Here is a 19,171-nt window from a genome sequence, read left to right on the forward strand (position 1 = left end):
GACACCCTCTACACTGATAAATATCAGCCTTGTTAAGTTGGAAATAGTTTTACTGTATTTATTGGCAGGCCTAAAGAAGTCATAAAAAGTATCAATAATTATCAATATCAATCAATATAAAAAACATATATTGTGATATAGTTGTTGGCCATATAACCCAGCCCTAACGTACTTTCATACATAAATATGCACATACATATACAAATATATATGTGTATATATACACACACACACGTTACATCTATACTTCATTTAAATAACCTAAGAATGCAAGTTGGAAGGCTGTTGTTCTTTACCTGAAACACAATTTCCATTGTTTTTAAAAACACAATATCTGAACATTTTAACACATTAAAACTTACAAATAATGTATTGGTAGGTTCACAGTAGCACACTTTGTGTATTATTCTAATTACCCTTTTTTGAAGTTTAATTATTGGGTCTATGTTTGTTTTATAAACATTTCCCCAAACTTCAACACAATGTTAGATATGGAAAAATAAAAGAATACTATAATATATGCAGACATTTCTTATTCAGCATGTGTCTTACTTTATAAAGAATAGCAATGGATTTGGATGTTTTTCCCTTTTTATAGATTCAATCTGAGGTTTCCAACATAATTCATGATCAATTATTATTCCCAAGAACTTAGTTTCATATCCTCTATCAATTTCCACTTGATTTAATTTAAATTTTGCTTCACAATTTGTCCTTGCACCACTAAACACCATAAATTGATGTTGTTTTATATTTCAAAATAAATATATACATACACGTAGGCATATAATCACGTTTCTTTAAACATATATTATCATTGTCCCTTCCCTGAGGGAAACCGGGTAGAAACATGGCACACTGTTACCTTATAACAATCCATAAAGTTAATATAGTCCCCTTTATTATAATTCCTGTTTATGTTGTATCAGATTATTGGTATTGGCTAACACTCCAGGCTCCAATATCGGTATCGTTTGGGAAGTTTAAAAAAAAAAAATGTATCAGGACATCCCAACTGGATGTATGTTAGGACTTGTGATCCTGTTGGAAAACTCTTCCCCAATGTCACGTGTCGGAATTTATGTTTCGCCTCAATGAGCCGCAGCCAGAGTACCCCCAGTGGAGCACTCCTGCAGCTCCAGGTCACAACACTACCACCACCATACATGCCTGTAGGAAAGGCACAATGGTCTCGGTACTCGCATGTAGCTACATTAACTACTCTCGTACATCAAAGTTTAAGTTTTCATAGGATATACTGTACTATTATAAAACAAGAGTGCCTCTGTATATATGTTTGCATTCTGATGCAGAGGTTCTGAACAAGTTTGCATACATACAAGCGTTGGACTAAGTTCTACTGAAGGAGTCCGGGTGAACCCTCCTGCTGGGTCTCAGTGGAACCACATTGTGACCCTCGCTTGAAGAGCCACAAATAATTCAATCCTCTAATATCCCCTTGGTATTTGTTGTGACCACAGAAACGTGATAGTGTTCATTCCATGCCCGTGCCCTGAACCCTTAGGTCAGGTGGTAGCAGATCACAGACTCCTCCGTGACTCCGGGGTTAAAGTAATCATGCGTGACTTTCTCCACGCGGGCGGGCCTATCCCTAAAAATCTGCAGAGGCCTGTCAGGCAGCAGTGTGTGAACCTGCTTTATTTACATGTAGACGTCACTTTTGTTGGCTTTACCACTATATGCAGTTGCAAAGAGCAGGTAAAACTCCCTTTTAATCGCCAAGGAGCACATGACGAGACATGTTTTCATGCCAGTGGCGCCAACTTTTGTTTGCTTGTATGGTTTTTATGACTGCTGCAGGATGGATTCCACACCCACAAAACCCTTGAATGAGTTGTTTGTGTTGAAAAAGACAATGTTTGTCATGAATAGCAGCTGACAAACACTGGGCCCCTTTCAGCAACAAATTTTGTTCTTAGGCCCACTTACGAAGTTTTGAAGGAGATTTTTGTATTCACCAATGTTTTCTTAGCTGGGATTTGTTCGTAGGTATAAACAAAATCTACGAGTGCTCAAGAGCGCTCTTAGGGTGGCCTATTTGTTCTTAAGTGTGACAAGTTCCCTTACTTCTATTGTCTAATGTTAAATTAATATCATAAATAGATAGATAGAGACAGACAGACACATAGCAAAATGAGCAATATATAGACATTTCAAAATACACACACACACACACTCTTGCTGCTACTGCAAGATGCCGCAGATCATGCCCTGGGGAAGGAGCACATATTTCACGACCATGTAGACCTATTTGCCCGAAGTGACGAATATTTATTTGAACGCTTTAGGCTACCTCAGCAGTCCCCCCTTTCTTAAACTTAAGCTTTGACAATATGTATTACCCCCGCGGGATAATATGAATTTCTCTTCTGTAATCTGTTTGTGTTTTCTCCGTATGTTTGATGTTCGGCTTTTCCGCCGGAATTGTGCCCTTATATGGGGGAATTAAGGGCGTTTACCAATGCAAATTATGGAATTGAGGGCGTTTACATATGCATGTTGGAGAAATAAGGGCGTGTTTTTATGCAAATTATGACAGACACGCACACCCTAACCATTTGGCATTCAGCAATTTAAGAACAGCAGGTGGGAACAATTTGGGCGTTGAAGAACACGTCATGAATTTTAATGGACTCCTCTTAGGAAGAAAGATAAGAGGAAATGTTAGGAACATATTGCTGAATAGGGCCCACTGTTTCTACCAAAATAGTATTCTTACATTTTCTTTGGGTTTTGTTTAATGTAAATGCCAATTTGACATCGCTGAGCATTCACACTGGTATTTTGGTCATAGTACAACCTAAACCTTTAATAGCCGAGAGACAGCTTATATACCACAAAACTTGAGGTGCAAGGTACCCTCTGTATTATGTCTCAAACACTGGCTGATAAATGAAGAATACAACCTGAGATAATTCATTTTTTTAAACTCATTGCATATGACAATTTTGTAGAAAAAATGCATACATTCATCTATAATTGAATTAGTGCATAAAAATACATACTGTAGTAAACAGCTTTACATTAGCCTATTCTAACACTATTGCTGTATACGTGAGTAGCTACTCACAGAATGATTAATGCACAACTTAAAATGTCATACTATCGATAGTGGTTATTTGTCTTATCAGTCGTACTTTCAAACACTGAGTTCAGGATTTGCTCAATTTGGCTTGGCGTTCGTAGAATCAAAAGTTTCCCCAAATACAAACTTGGTTGTTTCCAGTGGCAAAGTTAGCAGTCTTCATTCGTTTTCCTGTGGCTTGGTGTGTCAGTCAGAGAATGACGAGAGGTGGTCTCACTCTGATACTCATCTGCTATCCCCTCGTCATCTTCACTATTGAACTGTGTTTCCTCCTCACAGGCCGACGTTCCTCTTTCCTGTTGGTCCTCGCCTCTGCTTGTCGTGTTTGAAACCGGTTCCTGACCAGTTTCTGCTGCTGCTTCTTCTTCTTCTGAATCTTTCTCCTCGTGGGAAGACCTCTTTGCTGCAGGTGAGTCGTCTTCTACCTTTGTGGTGACTTCTGGTGTAACCTGCTGAGATTCAGCGTTCTCTAGTTCCGAAGAGGAGTTCATGTTTGAGGAATGAAGTGGATCAGTGGATGAAGCAGTGAGGCCAATAGCTGCGTCTGACTCCACTCCCTCATCCCCAGTCAACTCCTTGTTCGACCCTAAAGCACAAAATATTAAATAACCAAATATCAATAGTTGCCTCAAACACAACACAAGGAGTTAAACAGAACGCGATGAACACAGAACACTGTACGTTGTATAGCGTTTGAGTCCAGCTTTTCTTCGCTGCCCTGAGCCGGATCAACCCAGTCAGTTGGAATCAAAGGGCGAAGCCTCTGATCGGAGGGAAGCGTGGGTGCTCCTTCCAGGAAGTATGTGCTTTCATCGCCCTGACTTGACTCTGAAACTTGTAACAACAAAAGGAAATGTTGCCCGGCGGGAATGCTTGGTTTAAAGGACTTAGGGCCTGATATACTAAGATCCAAATAACACATGCTAAACAGCGTGTGCAAACTACAAAATTGCGTGTACTTTTAGTGGGCGTGTTACGTGTGATTTACTAGGACTGCGTGTAAAATTGATAACTGGTGCAAGACCGCCTTATCTAAATGACATTTCTGTGTGTACTACGTGCTGTTCACCATGCAGACCCCCATTTACTGCACATTATTATCATGCTTCACCCTGTGGTGTTTTGCTATGTTTTCAAACATGCAGCAAACATGTACAGTCGTGGTCAAAAGTTTACATACACTTGTAAAGAACATAATGTCATGGCTGTCTTGAGTTTCCAAACATTTCTACAACTCTTATATTTTTGTGATAGAGTGATTGGAGCACATACTTGTTGGTCACAAAAAACATTCATGAAGTTTGGTTCTTTTATGAATTTATTATGGGTCTACTGAAAATGTGACCAAATCTGCTGGGTCAAAAGTATACATACAGCAATGTTAATATTTGGTTACATGTCCCTTGGCAAGTTTCACTGCAATAAGGTGCTTTTGGTAGCCATCCACAAGCTTCTGAATGAACTTTTGACCACTCCTTTTGACAAAATTGGTGCAGTTCAGCTAAATTTGTTGGTTTTCTGACATGGACTTGTTTCTTCAGCATTGTCCACACATTTAAGTCAAAAACCTTAATTCTAGCCTGATTTACACCCATAATACATTCATAAAAGAACCATACTTCATGAATGTTTTTTGTGACCAACAAGTATGTGCTCCAATCACTCTATCACAAAAAATAAGAGTTGTAGAAATGATTGGAAATTCAAGACAGCCATGACATTATGTTCTTTACAAGTGTATGTAAACTTTTGACCACGACTGTATATGTATGTATGTGCATACAAATATATATGTGTGAGTGTGTGTATGTGTGTATATAATAAACTAACTTGTTTGTTATTGGCATTTTAGTATGTACAATGGAACCCATTTGTATAGCACACTGAAGGTGCACCCTGGGTGAGGCTGGCACTAACTGTTAACTGTGAGCGTGCGCTGGAAAATGATAATACATAATGAACGATTTTGTTTTAATATATACTGTATGAAAAAACAAATGTCAGTTAAAAAAAAATAAAAAATTAAAATCTTGCAGACACCAACGCATCAATTTAATTTGTTTTAGAAAATACTATTGTTGAATGGACAGTTACGTCTAATATTTGTATTTTTTTCAGTCCATATATGTTAACAAGCGTAAGTAGAACAGAGCTGCGGCACAATCGCCTCCTTTCTCACAGCCATTTCCGCGCAATGGCTCTAATGTTATAGATATTAGAGGAGGGAATCTTTGGGCACCTCACAATTTGAATCTTATTCAGGAGCTACGATTCGATTAAAAATCTATTATTGATGCATCTTTAATTTATGTATAATGATGCAGTTCTGCATTTCTTTTTGTTTCACTAAATCACTTGCAACTTAAAAAAAACTGCATTTATAAAAAACTGTTAAATTAATTCCCACAATTATTAAATTAATGAAAATGTGTGCAAAACTGGAACATAAGAGCCTTATTATAAAGTAGCTTGTCGGTTTTTAGCATTGTCTGCATTACTTTATTTACAATAAATACATTGATTATTGATGTTTACTATCGATTTTATAATCGTCCATGTCTGAATTGCCATGCATCTGAAAATCTATTATTTCCCCCACCTCTAATAGACATGCTAAATAAAGACCTAAAACAGCTCCCGCAGAACAGTTTTAGTCTTGACAAAACACTGTTTGCTAAATAATCATATTTGCATTTTCTCCTCCCAATATTGTGGGCATTTTGATAATCGTCATATATTCTGCATATTCAGGAAGACAAATGCTTAATAGATTGTGTTCTTATTCTGCACACTTAAGAGACACAATCCTCAGCGCATGAGCTTCGTACATCAGCTTTGCACGCGCTACCAATTTAGCAGGTGTTTATAGTCTACAGCAGGGGTGTCAAACGTACGGCCCGAGGGCCGGATCAGGCCCGCGAACAGGTTTTATCCGGCCCGCAAGATGAGTTTGCTAAGTATAAAAATTTACCTGAAAATTTTGAATGAATGAAACGGCTGTTCTAAATGTGTCCACTGGATGTCGCAATAGCAAGTATTTGTATCTTTGTAGATGATGCTACATATGTACAAAATAAACCACATGATGTTAGTACATCAGTCAAGGAAAATGATCAAACTGCATAAATAACATACTGTAATTTATTTTTGATGGATTGAAAATTAACACCAATGAGTTGACTGATGAACATTATCACATCATTTATTCAGAAATATAAATAACGACAAAGAGACAGAATACTATTAACCGCAACATGTAAGTGTAAAAAAAAACACAACAAAATTATGATGTGTACATTTTCAGAATGTGCTTGTTCTATTTTTAAACAAAGATCTGAAGTTGTCTTTATTTTTAAGTTATCGTGCCGTGATTTTACCAGTCTGGCCTGCTTGGGAGTAGATTTTTCTCCATGTGGCCCCCGATCTAAAATGAGTTTGACACCCCTGGTCTATAGTATATCAGGCCCTTAGTGTTGATGTATCATACCTTCTGTTGCACTCGGTCCTGTTTTTAAAACTCCTTTCTTTGTATTTTCAAAACATGCTGCAAGAACAAACAGAAAAGTAACTTTTTTTTTTTTTTTTTATGGAAAAAGACAGCAAAGGTTCCAGGCATGTTTTTTTACCTCGAAGTCTTTTGCGAAACATGTAGCCCAGCATGACGAGAAGAATCAAGACAGCAAAAATGACAGCAAAGATGACAGCCAGTAGAACTGCTAATCTTTTTTCTGCACAGAAATACGGAACTCATAACACCGCCTCAGTCAAAATAGCATCCAAATAATGTGCAAGCATCATTTGGGCTCCAGCGTGTGTAGCTAACTGACAGAGCTATAGGTTTTTATTTTGAGATGTGTAGTAAGGCCTGATTTTGACAAAGCTGTCCTCTGCAAAGTGGTGGACGTACACGCCGGACGGGCTCATCTTGCTAGGGGTTTGCTTAAAGGCTGTACTGTAACACGACCATGAAGAATGAAAGCTTTCCTTCATGACGTCATAATAACCTGGAACTTTAAAAAGCAACCATTTGACCGCCTCTTCTCTCAAAGGTGGAGCAAACAAGTGAGGTACATGATAGATTTTTCTCACACTTGGTGCTCACAAACAGGCACATTTTATCGTGTGAAAATCATAAAAAGCCAATGTGGAGCTTATTATTTATTCTTTTTTTAAATGATTTTAAAAGGGGGTCATGAAATTTTGTCTTGAACACCTGTTTCCATTTTTCTAATTATTGCGCTCTAAGGGAAGTATGTGTGGATGTAACTTTCGTTGACTAACTGACTTTTAAAAATAGTTACAAGTCGGCAGTGCCTCTGCTGCTTGCAGCTAGTGTTGTCCCGATTCCAATATTTTGGTACAGGTACCAAAATGTTTTTTGGTACTTTTCTAAATAAAGGGAACCACAAAAAATTGCATTATTGGCTTTATTTTAACAAAACAAATCTTAGGGTACATTAAACATATGTTTCTTATTGCAAGTTTGTCCTTAAATAAAATAGAACTAACAAGACAACTTGTCTTTTAGTAGTAAGTAAGCAAACAACGGCTCCTAATTAGTCTGCTGATGTATGCAGTAACATATTGTGTCATTTCTCATTCTATTATTTTTTCTAAATTATGACGGACAAGCTGTAAAAATTGATTATTAATCTACTTGTTCATTTACTGTTAAAATTGTGTTTACTTTAATAATAACTGGGATTTATATAGCGCTTTTCTAAGTACCCAAAGTCGCTTTACATGTAGAACCCATCAATCATTCACACCTGGTGGTGGTAAGCTACTTTCATAGCCACAGCTGCCCTGGGGTAGACTGACTGAAGCGTGGCTGCAATTTGCGCCAACGGCCCCTCCGACCACCACCTATCATTCATCATTCAATTCACCGGTGTGAGTGGCACCGGGGGCAAAGGGTAAAGTGTCCCGCCCAAGGACACAACGGCAGCGATTTTTGGATGGTAAGAGGCGGGGAGCGAACCTGCAACCCTCAGGTTTCTGGCACGGTTGCTCTACCCACTACGCCATGCCGCCCACTTTCTCTTTCAACATGTTCTATCTACACCTCTGTTCACATGTAATAATCACTTATTCTTCTGTTGTTTGGATGCTTTACATTAGTTTTGGATGATACCACAAATTTAGGTATCAATGTTGAACAATTTCCCTTGTGGATCATTAAAGTTTGTCTAAGTCTAAGTCTAATCCGATGCCAAGTACAGGATCATACATTGGTCATATTCAAAGTCCTCATGTGTCCAGGGACATATTTCCTGAGTTTATAAACATAATATATATATATTTTTTAAACTAAAAAAAGACTTTGTGATGCTAAAAAATATCGATGTAATCATAGTAGTATCAACTAAATGCGCTCCTGTACTTGGTATCATTACAATGGATGTCAGGTGTAGATCCACCAATGGCGTTTGTCTACATTGTGACGTCAGTGAGCTACAGTGTAGTGAAGCATGTTTAAATATTCCTTGTCCTGCAGAAATGATATTTGTAAGAAACTTACTTTATTTGTCGTCATGGAGACCAGGATTAAGGCATAGTACCGAATATGATTCATTAGTATCGCGGTACTATACCAATAGCGGTATACCGTACAACCCTAGTTGCAGCAAAGTAGTGCACTGCATTTCGACAACTGACATAATGATATTAATTACCCAGAAAGCAGTCCTTAGCAGTAAATGAAACCGTTTCGTTGCTTAGAGGGTTGCTGACATCACAATGATAAACTTGATCATCATCTTCATCCTTGAGAGTAATTGTTACATTCGGTCCAGTTTGCTTGATTCCATGTGAGCTCCACTTAAACTCTAATAAATCAGGATGTTTGGACTCTGTTGAGCACACTAGCGTCGCCTGCTTTGTGTCGCTCATCTCACAGGATACGACAGGTGTGGCTACTTTGTCTGTAAACAAACACATGGAAAAAAAAAAAAAGTTATTATTGATAAAAAAATTGACAGAGCAATTCTAGAATAAAACGCCAAACAAGTGTATAGTGCTGGTAGTGTTCTAGAACATGCGTTACATTGAAGTATGTGGTACTTGAATGTACTAGTATCTTAACTTAAGAGTATTTTGAGATACCGCGACCCCGAACGGGACAAGCGGTAGAAAATGGATGGATGGATGTACGAGGTGTCTTGCGGCTTTTTGTAATGCTTTAAATTGCGAGACTAATTTAAGATGCAAGCCTCCTACCTGCTAGTTGGCGTAGCAAATGCCACAGTGATGGAAATAACTTTGTTTTCCAACCATCGGAAGCCAAACCTTGAGCAGCCTTCCTGCCGACATCCTCGTCCTGCTGCTGAGGTATGCTCCTCCACGGGGTCTGTTGCTTTGCTGCTACGAACGAGTAACGGTCCAAGCTAGTGTTGTCCTGATACCAATATTTTGGTACCGGTACCAAAATGTATTTTGGTACTTTTCGGTACTTTTTGATACATTTCTAAATAAAGGGAACCACAAAAAATTGCAATATTGCCTTTATTTTAACAAAAAATCTTAGGGTACATTAAACATATGTTTCTTATTGCAAGTTTGTCCTTAAATAAAATAGTGAACATACAAGAAAACTTGTCTTTTAGTAGTAAGTAAGCAAACAAGGGCTCCTACTTTAGTCTGCTGACATATGCAGTAACACATCGTGTCATTTTCCATTCTATTATTTTGTCAAAATTATTAAGGACAAGTGGTAGAACATTAATCATTAATCTACTTGTTAATTTACTGTTAATATCTGATTATTTTCTCTTAACATGTTTTATCTACACTTCTGTTAATGTAATGATCACTTTTTCTTCTGTTGTTTGATACTTTACATTAGTTTTGGATGATACCACAAATTTGGGTATCAATAAGATACCAAGTCGTTAGAGGATCATACATTGGTCATATTCAAAGTCCTCATGTGTCCAGGGATGTATTTCCTGAGTTTATAAACATAATATACAAAAAACGAAAGAAGATGTTGTGATGCCAAAACATATCAATGTAATCATAGTAGTATCGAGTAGATACGCTTTTGTACTTGGTATCATTACAGTGGATGTTAGGTGTAGATCCACCAATAGCGTATGTTTACATTTTGATGCCGGTGGGCTACGGTGTGTAGTGAAGCATGTTTAGCTATTCCTCGTCCTGCAGGGATGATACTTGTAAGAAACTTACTTTATTTGTCGCCATGGAGGCGAGGATTAGTGATTTAGCTACAACACTGCAGACTGCGGATGGACTTTAGCCGCTAGGTAGCTATCCATGTCTTAAAGCACCTCTTCCTGAGGGTGTTTCAGTGTTATAACTTCACCTTTATTTTTAGTTTTTAAGCCAAAATGCATCTGTTCTCCCTTTTCTGTCTACACACTGTGTCTGCTTGTAAGTACTCCGTGATGGTGCGCTGCCGAACATGCTCGTCTGCTCGTAAACCAGCAATGACACGAGGTGACGACGATGGAGATGGGAGACCGGTACTTTTTAGAGGTGGTCTAGTACCGAATATGATTCATTAGTATCACGGTGCTATACTAATACCGGTATACCGTGCAACCCTAATCCCAGCACATCCCCTGAAAAGCGTCAACTATTCCCTACCACAACATTGATTGTGTGAGATAGCATAATGAGTAATATCCGCTTTTTTAACACCATTACTCTCAGCCTGATTGAGCAGCCTTCCCTCTTTGATAACTTAGTACATGTTGGATCTAGTGTTAGGGCAAAACAGGTTTTCAAAGTCCTCTTCAGTCTGCTGCAATATGTTAATGTTTTACATAATGATTACTGTATTACAAAATGAAAAATAGCGTTCATGGAAGACATGGCCATTGGAATTTTGCACCTACTCTGTTACATTTATAAAACTACTGTACTGTAGTTGTTTCTATTACTATTGTATTGTTTTTCCAAACAATCTAAAAGGGTTTGTTTTCTTTTTAAAAGAAATGATAATTGTGCTGTTTTGGGAGGACAAATCACGGACAAAATTAATTTCCATTAATTTCAAAGGGCGGAGCTGCTTTAAGGAACGAGTATTCTGAGTTATAAGCGTGGTCGTGGAACGCAATGTTCTCGTAGGTTGATGTACCACTGTGTTTAATCCTACTCCTCCATGTCTAAGCAATTACTGATAATCTAGTGTAAAAAGTATGTATACATGCATAATGCGTAGGGACGGGCTATATGGCCGAAAATGTATATCGCAATATTTTTTGCCACCTCCACCAGTAACAATATAGATCACATTATATTATTTGATGTATAAATATTATATTGCTTTCAAAACGGGTTACAAAGGCTCCCAATTTGGCTGCTGATTTATGCAGTAACATATTGCGTCATTTCCAGTCGTGTTATTTTCTCAAAACTGTTGTTAATTTACTGTCAATATCTGGTTACTTTCTATTGTAACATGGTTCTATCTACACTTACCGTATGTGAAAATATAATAAGCCCCTATTCTTGTATTTTTTTGGGGGCGATACGTTACATTAGATTGGTTTGACACTACACATTTGGGGCAGTATTGGTCAAACCAATGCTGATACTAAGTGATTCCATTTTTAATCAGAATTATAATAATACAAAAACACAGGATGGAGTAATATTAGCAATATTTACATTATTGCCTACTATTGGCTCTGATTGAAGTCCTTTGGTGTGTGTCCAGGGACTTATTTTCTGAGTTTGTAAACAACAACAAAAACATGAGATTTTTTTGATAATAGAAAATGATCGATCTAACCACTGAAATATTGGCAAAATAATATTGTACTTGGTTTGTTCACTTTTGTTTACATTTAAGACCTCTGCTACTTCTCCTCCTATATTCTCCTGCAGTGTATGTGTAGCGTAACATGTTTTAACTACTCCTCATCCACCAGTGATTATACTGAAACTAATTAAAAGTAGTTTATTTTCCGCCATGGAGGCGATGGTTGCTGTGGAGGAACATTAGCCGCTAGTGATAATGCTACAGTGCATTTGATCGCTTTTTGCTCTAAAATTGCGCGACATCAACATGCATTACCACGACATAATGATATATATGTAAGTCTTGTTTATCACACAACCCAAATGTGGATGAAGCGACGTTAGTAAGGTGGGTATTTGAATTTCTTTCAAGGATGATCTATTAGGGGTCACATTGTATAGTGTTTTTGAACAAATTGATATATGTGTCAAAGTTCCCACGATAGTATATTGGAAGTGACAAAATCTAGCTTGTTTACGCCGATGCAGCAATTCCACACATCAAGGCTATGTCTACACTAAGCCGGAAAACCCCTAAACGAATAATTATTTAGCCTAAGCCCTGTTTCAGCCACACTAAACCATCGTTTAAGGTCCCCCTCCTCGGACAATTTTTTACACGGGTAAGTGTGCCGTCTATTTCTTGAAACTCCGGCTCTTAGATTTGTATGGACTCATTGATCGTTTACAAACTGAGTTCGAAGAGGAAGTGACGCCAGAAATACCACCCCTCACACAGGAAGTGACGCCAGAAAGAACGCGCCACAGCCAGCTTCATAATAAAGCGGTTTCGTAACTCGGAGCTAACCACTGGAGATATAGAGACGAGTCATCCAAACATGCCCGTGTTTCTCCTTCCGTCTGTACAGACGCTTGTGGAAATCACACATGAATACCTTAAGAGAAAGCGATTGCAGATATTTGGGATACAACACTTCTCAGACGGCAAGATAACTTTCTAATGTCCAGGTCAGCTGTGATTCTACTTACCGAAAAACTTTGTCCATTTGTCGGAGGAGAGACAACGAGAATGCAGGTTCCCGTGGATGTGATTTAAAAAAAAAAAAAAAAAAAAAAAAAAAAAAAAGGTAGCGTGTGCTTTGTATTACCTGGCCGTCGAGGGAAAACTACGGAACACATTGAATGCATTTGGTCAGGCAAAGCAGACTGTATCAGTTATTGTCCGCCATGTATGTCGCGGACTCGACGTTTAGGTCCAGAGTATATAAAGTCACCAAAAATGAATGGAAAATGAAGGTGAAGGTAAAAGAGTGAGGACTGTCCTGACCAGATATCTAGATCGCTAGATTAATTGTTGTAAAATGTTCTTTACCACATTGTTTACTTACACATATCCGTTAAAGATGTCATTAATTTATGATGTCTCAGGTGTGATTCACTACAATAGGTCCCCACAGCACACTGGATTCCAGTTAATTGAAATACCACAACACTGGATAATTTTAAAATTTGCACACAAAGCAATACTGGAGGTGACTATGAGGTGCGCATTTTCCGCGCATGCGTACTAAGTCGCGTTGCGCCGGCGGACGTGGCGGGGAGGGAGTCTTAAACGACCATTGTGTGTGTGGACAAGGATAAGGTTAGGTGGGATTTACCCTGGATAACCTTAGCCGGCTTAGTGTAGAAAGGGCTTAAGAGAGAAAGGTAACGTTACCTATAAGTTCCCATGTATACTGTGAGCGATGCACCTCCTTGTATACTTTCACTTCCAGTTCATAGTTCCCACTGTCTTCATACAAGGTCTCTTTGATGGTAAGTTCTGCAGAGGCCCAGTCCAGAGTGAGTCTGTCCTCGTACGGAGGGAACACAAACTCCTCCATGCCATCGAAAAATACCACCTTCTTGCCATTGTGTTTCCAGAGAATGTCATCGGGTTGTCCAAATATAGACGGCACCAAGTTTATCTCCTGACCCTTAAGGGCGTATTTCACAACCTGTGCAGAAACTGTGAAAGAGCGGCGAATAATTCAATCTGCAGAAAAGACACTCAAGTGCAAATACAAAAAGACGGTATTGACATTAACACCTTTTGAGGTGTCATAATAGATGATAAAATGAGCTAGAGCTCTCACAACAGAGAGGGTAAATATGAACTCGGGGACATTTTTGAATTAAAAAATATCCATGCAGGCATATCAATATGTGGCGTATAATTATGGATTGAACAGAGTGAGGCATTTAAGCAATCACATCACATTCACACGTTACTGGGCAACTTAGACTTAGACTAGACTTAGAGACTTAGACTTCCTTTTTATTGTCATTCAAATTTGAACTTTACAGCACAGATAAGAACAAAATGTTGTTACATAAGCTCATGGTAGTGCAGGATAAAAATAAGCTGCATATATAAATAAATATATATATATATAAATTATATATATATGCATTTGGAATTTTGCCAAAATTCACAATCCTTATGAGAGAAAAGAACACGTTTTTTATTGCATTTCAATTCGTAAATAAAAGTCCGCTTACAACAGAGCCAATGGGAGCCATTGTGTACGTAAAACATAAAAAAAAATACCCATCCAAAAAGCGCCACTGATACTCCATTTACATTTCGTGACCTGAATATTAACAGAGTATTAGTAATATTGTTATTATAAGCGCTAACGTTAAGACCTACATTTAGCAGTAACTTCCCTATGCTGCGGCGTTAACATCATGAGCTGGGGAGCTGCTTTCTCGCCTTGGAGCTTGTGAAAGTGAATTCTATATTATAAATCATGTCTCTCACCTTGATAGTAGAAGGATGTGGACATGAACTGAGAAGTTGGTACACTTTGACAGTCAACTTAGACCTGGAAATGGCGAAAAATACGCTTTTTTTCCACCCCCCTTATTTTTTGGCGAGGATTATGAATCATTCTTCATCTAAACGGGAATATATCAACAGCCTAACAGTCGGCACCCCAGTGAAGGCAGACATAGAACAGTAAGAGATGTTTTATTATGTTTGTTAGGGTCTCAGAGCAGTAATCAGTGATGATGTTGAAGGAAAAGCCAAAGTGATGCTCTTTTTAAATTAATGCGCCGCCATATGCTTAAAATGAGCAAAATAAATAAATACTACTTGTTATTATGAATGTGCCTGTTACTACTTTACACATATACTTACAGTGTGTATATAAAACGTTGATAAACGTGTTTGGATGTCTATTTAAGGGCTTTATAGGCAGAATAGACGGACTCCCTTTGACTCTGAGCATTTATTTAAGAGTTAGAATGCCCCCCAAAAAAATTGCATATAAACATTTTTTATGTGTGCTTGTCTTACATAAGGATTGTCAATGATCAATTCCCCCAAAAAGTGCAGTTCCTTTTTAAGTAAAGTCTGTGCAAGAAGCAGAAGGGACTAATACAGGTAAAAGCCAGTAAATTAGAATATTTTGAAAAACTTGATTTATTTCAGTAATTGCATTCAAAAGGTGTAACTTGTACATTATATTTATTCATTGCACACAGACTGATGCATTCAAATGTTTATTTCATTTAATTTTGATGATTTGAAGTGGCAACAAATGAAAATCCAAAATTCCGTGTGTCACAAAATTAGAATATTACTTAAGGCTAATACAAAAAAGGGATTTTTAGAAATGTTGGCCAACTGAAAAGTATGAAAATGAAAAATATGAGCATGTACAATACTCAATACTTGGTTGGAGCTCCTTTTGCCTCAATTACTGCGTTAATGCGGCGTGGCATGGAGTCGATGAGTTTCTGGCACTGCTCAGGTGTTATGAGAGCCCAGGTTGCTCTGATAGTGGCCTTCAACTCTTCTGCGTTTTTGGGTCTGGCATTCTGCATCTTCCTTTTCACAATACCCCACAGATTTTCTATGGGGCTAAGGTCAGGGGAGTTGGCGGGCCAATTTAGAACAGAAATACCATGGTCCATAAACCAGGCACGGGTAGATTTTGCGCTGTGTGCAGGCGCCAAGTCCTGTTGGAACTTGAAATCTCCATCTCCATAGAACAGGTCAGCAGCAGGAAGCATGAAGTGCTCTAAAACTTGCTGGTAGACGGCTGCGTTGACCCTGGATCTCAGGAAACAGAGTGGACCGACACCAGCAGATGACATGGCACCCCAAACCATCACCCAACCATGCAAATTTTGCATTTCCTTTGGAAATCGAGGTCCCAGAGTCTGGAGGAAGACAGGAGAGGCACAGGATCCACGTTGCCTGAAGTCTAGTGTAAAGTTTCCACCATCAGTGATGGTTTGGGGTGCCATGTCATCTGCTGGTGTCGGTCCACTCTGTTTCCTGAGATCCAGGGTCAACGCAGCCGTCTACCAGCAAGTTTTAGAGCACTTCATGCTTCCTGCTGCTGACCTGCTCTATGGAGATGGAGATTTCAAGTTCCAACAGGACTTGGCGCCTGCACACAGCGCAAAATCTACCCGTGCCTGGTTTACGGACCATGGTATTTCTGTTCTAAATTGGCCCGCCAACTCCCCGGACCTTAGCCCCATAGAAAATCTGTGGGGTATTGTGAAAAGGAAGATGCAGAATGCCAGACCCAAAAACGCAGAAGAGTTGAAGGCCACTATCAGAGCAACCTGGGCTCTCATAACACCTGAGCAGTGCCAGAAACTCATCGACTCCATGCCACGCCGCATTAACGCAGTAATTGAGGCAAAAGGAGCTCCAACCAAGTATTGAGTATTGTACATGCTCATATTTTTCATTTTCATACTTTTCAGTTGGCCAACATTTCTAAAAATCCCTTTTTTATATTAGCCTTAAGTAATATTCTAATTTTGTGACACACGGAATTTTGGATTTTCATTTGTTGCCACTTCAAATCATCAAAATTAAATGAAATAAACATTTGAATGCATCAGTCTGTGTGCAATGAATAAATATAATGTACAAGTTACACCTTTTGAATGCAATTACTGAAATAAATCAAGTTTTTCAAAATATTCTAATTTACTGGCTTTTACCTGTATAATTCATCCTCATTTAATACATTATTTATTTAGGTATTAACTATGATTTTACAAGGTACTGCAGAAGGTATACTACAGTTGTGGTCAAAAGTTTACATACACTTGTAAAGAGCATAATGTCATGGCTGTCTTGAGTTTCCAATAATTTCTACAACTCTTATTGTTTTGTGATAGAGTGAATGGAGCACATACTTGTTGGTCACAAAAAACATTCATGAAGTTTGGTTCTTTTATGAATTTATTATGGGTCTACTGAAAATGTGACCAAATCTGCTGGGTCAAAAGTATACATACAGCAACATACATTATCTATTTTGGTGATGTAGAAAAGTTAAAATCAAATCAAATTAGCTTCATGGCATGGCCTCTTAACTTCATGTGAGTGATTATGATTGACGACACCTGTTGACTTCTGAGCCCATTTAAATAGGGCTCATGTGATGCAGTCATTAGGCTCTGTTACAAACGCGACAATGGGAAAGTAAAAAAAACTCAGCACAGATCTGAAAAAACTAATCGTTGACTTGAACAAGTCAGCAAAGTCACTTGGAGCCATTTCAAAGCAGCTTAAGGTCCCAAGAGCAACTGTGCAGATAATTGTTTGTAAGTATAAAGTGCATGGCACAGTTTTGTCACTGCCACGATCAGGAAGAAAACGCAAGCTATCACCTGCTGCTGAGAGAAAATTGGTCAGGATGATCAAGAGTCAACCGAGAACTACCAAAAAGCAGGACTGCAATGAATTGGAAGCTGCTGGAACACAGGTGTCAGTGTCCACAGTCAAGCGTGTTTTGCATTGCCATGGACTGAAAGCTACCATGCAAGAAGTAAGCTCTTGCTCCAGAAGCGACACCTTAACGCTCATCTAAAGTTTGCTGCTGGTTCTGTGGTCAGATGAAACACAAATTGAGCTGTTTGGCCACAATACTCAGCAATATTTTTGGAAGCGAAAAGGTGAGGCCTTTAATCCCAGGAACACCACCCTACCGTCAAGTATGGTGGTGGTAGTTTTATGCTCTGGGCCTATTTTGCTGCCAATGGAACTGGTGCTTTACAGAGAGTAAATTGGACAATGAAAAAGGCGGATTACCTCCAAATTCTTCAAGACAACCTAAAATCATCAGCCCGGAGGTTGGGTCTTGGGCGCAGTTGGGTGTTCCAACAGGACAATGACCCCAAACTAGGGGTGTAACGGGACGTGTATTTGTATTGAACCGTTTCGGTACGGGGGTTCCAGTTCGGTTCGGAGGTGTACCGAACGAGTTTCCACACGGACATATTAAGTAGCGTAACGCACGTTGTGTAAACAATGCACACTGAGGCACAACACACGGCATGCTAGCAGCTAACAGGCTTCGATAGACTGACCATACGTCCTCTTTTCACCGGACATGTCCTCTTTTGCGGAGCTGTCAGGGCGGAGTTTCTTAAATGCCTCAAATGTCCGGCATTTTGAGTTAGGGTTGCGTGTATTTTCAATGTACGTTCAGGGTTAGGAAGGGGTTAAAAACAAAACAAATTGTGCGCGCAGCAGCATTCGTGAGGGCGGGGCAGAGACAGAGAGAGCGAGATAGTTATGATAAACGCACATGTGTCGCCAGGCTCTGCTTTTTATCCATAGATTTATCAGATTTAATTTTTTATTATCTATAGCAGGGGTGTCAAAAGTGTGCCCCGGAGGCCATTTGCGGCCCACAGCTAATGTTTTAAAGGCCCACGGCACATTCTAAAAATACTATTAAAATAAACAAAAACATAACAAAAGTGAAATAAAAAAGGTTAAATGTAATTTAGAAAAAGTTGCAATGTTGACTAATAAAACAAAGCTGTTTTTTTTTTCTTCCAAACTGTCATTGTTCAAAACATAATATTGAATCAAAATCAATGTTATTATGAATTATTGACCTATCCAAGGTTCCGATTACTTCACATCAAATATTCCACAAAGAAAAATATTTTTGGTGGAAGATTTTGCAAATTTGGTAAATAAAAAACCCCAAAATTTATATTTTGTTGTTTTCTTACTGTACCAAAAATGAACCGAACCGTGACCTCTAAACCGAGGTACGTACCGAACCAAAATTGTTGTGTACCGTTACACCCCTACCCAACAAGTGGTAAAGGAATGGCTAAATCAGCCAAGAATTAAGGTTTTAGAATGGCCTTCCCAAAGTCCTGACTTAACCGTGTGGACAATGCTGAAGAAACAAGTCAATGTCAGAAAACCAACACATTTAGCTGAACTGCACCAATTTTGTCAAGAGGAGTGGTCAAAAATTCAACCAGAAGCTTGTGGATGGCTACCAAAAGCGCCTTATT

At 38.7% G+C, this 19,171-nt stretch overlaps 1 protein-coding gene across 2 annotated transcripts in view; it reads right to left on the minus strand.

The window, feature by feature from the left end:
* Window positions 1-2,931: 2,931 nt before the first annotated feature.
* The window catches only part of LOC133613687 (uncharacterized), a 17,158-nt gene continuing 918 nt past the window's right edge, over window positions 2,932-19,171 (minus strand). The window contains exons 2-7 of one of the 2 annotated variants that reach the window (XM_061971400.2): window positions 13,551-13,841; window positions 8,782-9,030; window positions 6,733-6,834; window positions 6,594-6,650; window positions 3,788-3,940; window positions 2,932-3,692 (exon numbers count right to left, since the gene is read on the minus strand). In XM_061971400.2, the coding sequence (XP_061827384.2) occupies window positions 3,256-3,692; window positions 3,788-3,940; window positions 6,594-6,650; window positions 6,733-6,834; window positions 8,782-9,030; window positions 13,551-13,841 (1,289 nt within the window). In that variant the 3' untranslated portion in view covers window positions 2,932-3,255. The remainder of the gene's footprint in view (window positions 3,693-3,787; window positions 3,941-6,593; window positions 6,651-6,732; window positions 6,835-8,781; window positions 9,031-13,550; window positions 13,842-19,171) is intronic. The other variant, XM_061971401.2, reaches the window with a different exon arrangement.

The sequence above is a fragment of the Nerophis lumbriciformis genome, linkage group LG13 (genome assembly GCF_033978685.3).
Source record: "Nerophis lumbriciformis linkage group LG13, RoL_Nlum_v2.1, whole genome shotgun sequence".
NCBI classification, from domain to species: domain Eukaryota; kingdom Metazoa; phylum Chordata; class Actinopteri; order Syngnathiformes; family Syngnathidae; genus Nerophis; species Nerophis lumbriciformis.